This window comes from Chiloscyllium plagiosum, chromosome 17 (assembly GCF_004010195.1).
Source record: "Chiloscyllium plagiosum isolate BGI_BamShark_2017 chromosome 17, ASM401019v2, whole genome shotgun sequence".
NCBI classification, from domain to species: domain Eukaryota; kingdom Metazoa; phylum Chordata; class Chondrichthyes; order Orectolobiformes; family Hemiscylliidae; genus Chiloscyllium; species Chiloscyllium plagiosum.
The window spans coordinates 60471358-60477357 of NC_057726.1; the positions used below are offsets into that span (position 1 = coordinate 60471358).

The 6000-nt window shown below is 41.0% G+C and overlaps 1 protein-coding gene across 8 annotated transcripts in view; it reads left to right on the plus strand.

The window, feature by feature from the left end:
* Positions 1-2772, plus strand: part of LOC122558548 (cyclic nucleotide-gated cation channel beta-3-like) — a 201530-nt gene extending 198758 nt beyond the window's left edge. For all 8 annotated transcript variants that reach the window (XM_043707256.1, XM_043707264.1, XM_043707262.1 and 5 more), the window contains one exon: positions 2434-2772. In XM_043707256.1, the coding sequence (XP_043563191.1) occupies positions 2434-2640 (207 nt within the window). In that variant the 3' untranslated portion in view covers positions 2641-2772. The remainder of the gene's footprint in view (positions 1-2433) is intronic.
* The last annotated feature ends 3228 nt before the right edge of the window (positions 2773-6000 follow it).

The window sequence follows — 6000 nt, forward strand, 5'->3', positions numbered from 1 at the left end:
GGGATTGAGTTCCAGAGCCGCGATGCCATGCTGCAACTATACAAAACGCTAGTGCGGCCTAACCTGGAATATTGTATACAATTCTGGTCAGCCCATTACAGAAAGGATATGGAAGCATTGGAAAAGGTGCAGAGGAGATTTACCAGGATGTTGTCTGGTCTGGAGCGAAGGTCTTATGAAGGAAGGCTGAGGGACTTGGGTCTGTTCTCATTGGAGAGAAGACCAAGAGGGGATTTAATAGAGACATACAAGATGATCAGAGGATTAGATAGGGTGGACAGTGAGAGTCTTTTTCCTGGAATGATGACATTGGCTTGTATGAGGGGGCATAGCTGCAAATTGAGATGTCATAGATTTAAGACAGGTGTGAGAGGCAGGTTCTTTACTCAGAGAGTGGTAAGGGTGTGGAATGCCCTCCCTGCCAATGTAGTTAACTCAGCCACATTAGTGACATTTGAACAGTCCTTGGATAAGCACATGGATGATGATGTGTTAGTGTAGGGGGATGGGCTTAGATTAGTTCATGGGTCAGCGCAACATTGAGGGCCAAAGGGCCTGTTCTGCGCAGTATTGTTCTATGTTCTATTCTATGGACAGAACAAAGATGTTCTACAAAGTAGTCACCCAATCTGCACTTTGTTTCCCCAATATAGAGGAGCCCACAATGAGAGCAGTGAAAATAGTTGTCTGGACTGAATGAAGTGCAGGTAAATTGCCATTTCATCAGGAAGGTATGCCTGGAGCCTTTGGTAGTGAGGAGGGAGGAAGTAAATGGGCAGATGTTACACCTTCTGCAATTGCATGGGAACGAGCCGTAGAGTGCCAGGACACGGTGAAGGAAAAGTGGACCAAGGTGTCCTTAAGGGAACAGTCCCTGTGGAAGGCTGACAAGGGAGAGGAAGGTGTCTGTGGAGGTGGCAGAAATGGCAGCTACTGATCCTTTGGATGTGGCTGCTGGTGGGGTGGTACATGAGGACAAGGGAGACCCTATTGCTGGTATGGAAGGTAAGATGGGGATGAGGGCCGAAGTATAGAAGATGGTTTGGACACAGCTGTCAGCTAGAATGGTGGGGAATCCTCGGTTGAGGAAGAAGATGGACATTTCAGAGGCTCCCTTATTGAAGTTGGCACCATTGGGACAGATGGGGGACCTGGGATAATGGAATAGAGTCTTTACAGGAAGCAAAGTGAGAGGATATATAGTCAAGATAACTGTGGGAGTCGGTGGGTTTCTTATGGATATTGGCAGCCAGTCTGTGCCCAAGAAAGGAAACAGAGATGTCGAGAAAGGGAAGGGAGGAGTCAGAGATGGATCAGGTGAAGGAGAGAGCATGGTGGCAATTGTACGGGAAATGGATGAATTCTTCCGATTCTGGATGAGAGAGGGAAGCAGCATTGATTATGTAATTTGATATATCGGAGAAAGAGCTGTGGGTGGGGGCCAGAGTAGGACCGGAACAAGGAATGTTCCATGTACCCCACGAAGAGACAGGCATAACTGGGACCCATGCAGGTACGCATGGTCACCCCTTTGACCTGAAGAAAATGGGAGGAGTTAAAGGAGAATTTGTTCAAAGCAAGGACAAGCTCAGCCAGGCTGAGGGTGGTGGTGGATGGAGACGGTTCATGCATTTTTCCAGGAAGAAGCGGAGAGCTCTAAGACTATCCTGACGTAAAGGGATTGCATGTCCACTGTAAAGAGGAGGTGGCTGGAGCTTTGTTTAGATTTTAAACCAGGAAAATGGACTCTGATTGATGACTGATTGAGTCTGACTTCTACTCTGAGAAATGGACCAGTCAATTTTGTCACCTCTTTTGTTGAATTGCATTCTCCATGGCAACACCTCTGCTAATCAAAGTCCATTTGCCAACTAATCAGAACTCTCCTCTCATACAGTATAATTGTTGACTTTCCCCTTGAATTGGTATTCTTGCAAATCCTCCTTTTGAATGCAGGACAAAATGCTTCGACAGAATATGTATTTCTTCAGCAAAACTCAAGCAATTAAGTCCTTAACTACAAATTTACATGCTTGAGTCACCCAGTTAGATTTAAATGTTGTCTCTTGTTCTTGCAAAATAACAAATAGCAAAAGCCTTGTTCCTAATTAGGATACATTTTATAAAATGTAATAGTTTTATTGTTTCTAATAATGTCTTCCCTGTTCCAAAGTTGTCTGAGCAACCTGTGCTGTTCAAAACTATAATCTTGCACAGGAGTGTCAGTGATTAAGATGATGGATAAGTAGACAATTTAAACAGCTTAAAATTCTACCTGCATTTCCATTCAGTTTTGAAAGGATTGTAAAAATATATCTCTATTCTTATACTCAGAGTATAATTTTGTGACAGAAATCTGTACTGTTTACTATTCACCTTACTCTTACTATTGTTTGCATTTTCTTTCTTACCCCACCCTGAATCATCATCTAGCCTCATCCGATGCCTCCTGCCTCCCCTGTCCATCGCCGATCACCTGTTCCAGTAGAAAAGGTGGAGGATGATTATGATGATGAAGTTGTTTCTGAATCTTCGGATTACTCTGTGCTGATCAGAATGAGCCCCTCACACCACAAGGATAAGGAACAAATCTTATCTGTAGAAGTTCCAGCTGAAGAAGAAGAGGATTCTGAAAAATGATACTGCTTTGGATTTGTGTATTGTGCTGTTAACAGTACCAGTTTAAAACTAGGCCTGAGATGCATTTACTAATAGTTAAGCTCACAGTGCCACCAATGCATTCGGAATAAAGATAGACTCGCAATGATAAAACATCGTTCACAAACTCAGGATGTCTCAAGTGCTTTACAGTCAATTAAATGCTTAAGTAGCCACTGTTGTAATGTGGGAAACACAATGTCTAATTTGAGCACAATCATCTAATCTGTTTTAGGTATTCTTATGTGCTATGTTTGCTAGGAAGATGGGAAACTACCACTGTGACCAGTTGCTAAACTAGTCATATATTTTAACAAGAATATCAAACTGCGTCTGCCGGGGACCAATTCCAGGAATACGCTGACAGAAATTTCTGAACACTGTGTTCCAGACAGTGCAAGTATCAACAGATCAGCAAATTTATATTTACCCAACACTCATAAATAAAGATTCCGCAGACATATGCAACCATTCATGCATACAGCTCATGTGTGTGATCACGACATTTTCAAACATAGTCTATGGACTCCCAAACATATATAGATGTTATACATTACACATCATAGACATTTCAGGCACACACTTACAAAACATATGGGAACTAATCCTATCCACAGCAGTAGCAATGCAAAAGTATCTCTTACTTAGTCACGTACCTACCACCTGCATATTTTACTACATTGAATGTTGACTGAGAACACTAACATACATATGTCACTAATTATCGTTAAGTCATTAGTGTTGAATATATATATATATATATATATATATATATGCAACTAAGTGTGTGTGTGTTAATTATGCACTGCGTGCAGTTATATAAAGGTGATTTTGCAAACTTGAAAACGCTTTGCTTTTCTGGACATTCTAAAATTAGCCATTCTCTTCAGAAATAAGTTGTCATCATGATGACCCCTATGAAATGGGCATCTTCTCTACAAATTGATGCTTCATGATATATCAATTATATGTTCCCATTAATTTACTGGGCAAAGCCAGTATAAGAGGAAGGGAACCCTGCCTTATCCTGCCTTCCTTGCCCCTACCCTGGAGAATAACATTCTAGTTTCTGCCTTGATCGCTTTCAACAAGATAACCCTTCAACATCAGGACTTCTGAAGGGCAAATTTTAAAACTCAACTTAAGTCGTATTGTGCAACCATCGCTATCTCTCCTGCATTCATCCAAAATGGCACAACATGGATAGAGACATTGATGGAGTTCCAACATCCTACGTGGATAATGGCATGTTAATATGGTTCTTTAACCAATGATTTACCTTCAAGATAATTTTAGGGAACAGCCTATCGGGTGTATAGTAAGGAGGAACTTGTGTAGTGTCAAGTCTAGCATAGGCAAGTTTCCGTTTATTTTCATGTGTACAATTGCGAGTTACCATTCAAAGCGTATGCAGCCAACTATTCCAATTATCTTGTCAAAAATCTATGAAAGAAGTCCAGTTGGCAAAATTCTATCCACTCTGAAGTTGACAAGTTGGCTTTGGAGAGATGCGCACTCCCTTTTTGCTATTTCACTAAATAGGTAAGAAGGTTAGAACATAGAACAATGCAGCGCAGAACAGGCCCTTTGGCCCTCGATGTTGCACCGACCTGTGAACTATTCTCAGCTCATCCCCCTACACTATCCCATCATCATCCATATGCTTATCCAAGGATTGTTTAAATGCCCCTAATGTGGCTGAGTTAACTACATTGGCAGGTAGGGCATTCCATGCCCTTACCACTCTCTGCGTAAAGAACATGCCTCTGACATCTGTCTTAAATCTATCACCCCTCAACTTGTAGTTATGCCTCCTCGTACAAGCTGACGTCATCATCCTATCGGGTCTATAGCAAGGAGAAACTTGTGTAGTCTCAAGCCTAGCTAGGAACTTTCTCAAATTGTCACTTTGCCAATTACCTCCCTCCCTAACGGATGAGGAAAGTATCTGGTTTTCTGACTTTGTTACCAGGATGCCCGGTCAGCCACATTTGGGGGATGGAGGATTCCATATGCTCCAATCTGGGGGCAATCAGCAGTATAGATGGGACCATGGTGATAACCTCTGAAAGCCACCCTTCTGCTCATCTCTGACCTCCCTCAAACCCATCCATGTAAAGTAAAATTAAAAAACCTACCTTCTCACTGTTGAATCTCTGAAGGAGTAGTAATTGACTGATGGTCTTTAGATACATGGGTGTGCTGGCCTTTGACTGACTGGCAGTTTCTGGTAAGCTGGATGCTATCTTCAAGGACTGTGATAGGCTAAGAAGCCCACCAAAGCTCAGTAGTCCACAGTTAACAAGTAGTTGGCATCTGATATAGCATGCTTTCTTGATGGGGGGCGGCAAGTTAGTTAACACACCTGTCCCTAATGTAGCCTCAAACATAGATAATCACACCCAGTGTAAGTAGAATGCTGCATTATTCATGTAGGATTATTGGACATCATTTAGTTCTTACTGAAATGACTCATTGAAGTTGAATTTATGAAAATTTCTCTTTTATGGAGCTGTTGCTGTACATAACTAATTATACGTCTGTCTTATAACATGCTTACAATTAATCAGATTATACAAAGAACTTGATATTTATATTTCTATAAACTAGTTTAATATGATTGTTACAATCCCCATGGAGACTAATAACATTTAAAAAGAGATTAGAATTGCCAGTGAATTATTCAAAGGACCACAAAAGATTTCACATTTTAAGACTTTTACTGTAACAAACCAAAATCAACATCAAGGGAAGTTGGTGGCATAATGATAAATCACTGAACTAACAATCCAGAAAACCCGAACTAAAGTTCTGATGAGATGGTATCCTAATGTGGCAAATTTGAATTCAATTTTTTTAAAAACTGGATAAATAGCTAGCTTAATAGTGACCATGTAACAACGTTTGATTATTGTGAAAACCCATCTGATTCTTGAATGTCCTTAAGGGAAGAAAAATTGCCACCCTTACTTGGTCTAGCCTAGATGTGATTCCAGACTCACAGCAATGTGGTTGACTCTTATCTGCCCTCTTGGCAATTAGGGATAGATAATAAATGTTGGCCACATCCCATAAATGAATAAAAAAATTCAAGTCATTACTTAGCAGGCAACTAAGTATATTCCCTTACCTTCCTAAAATGACTGAAAAATCCATGCTGCATTTTTATTTTACATCAAACCCTGGGCAGAACCGTAAGGCAGAATCTTCTGGGCTGCCTGAAGCTTCTAAAAAGGGCTGGGGGATGAACTCAATTGGGTGGGAGACAAATATTCAGTTTTCTATTGGCAGGTTAAAGTTTTAATGTTATGTTCTAAGTGCCATCAGCCTTTCAGATGGATT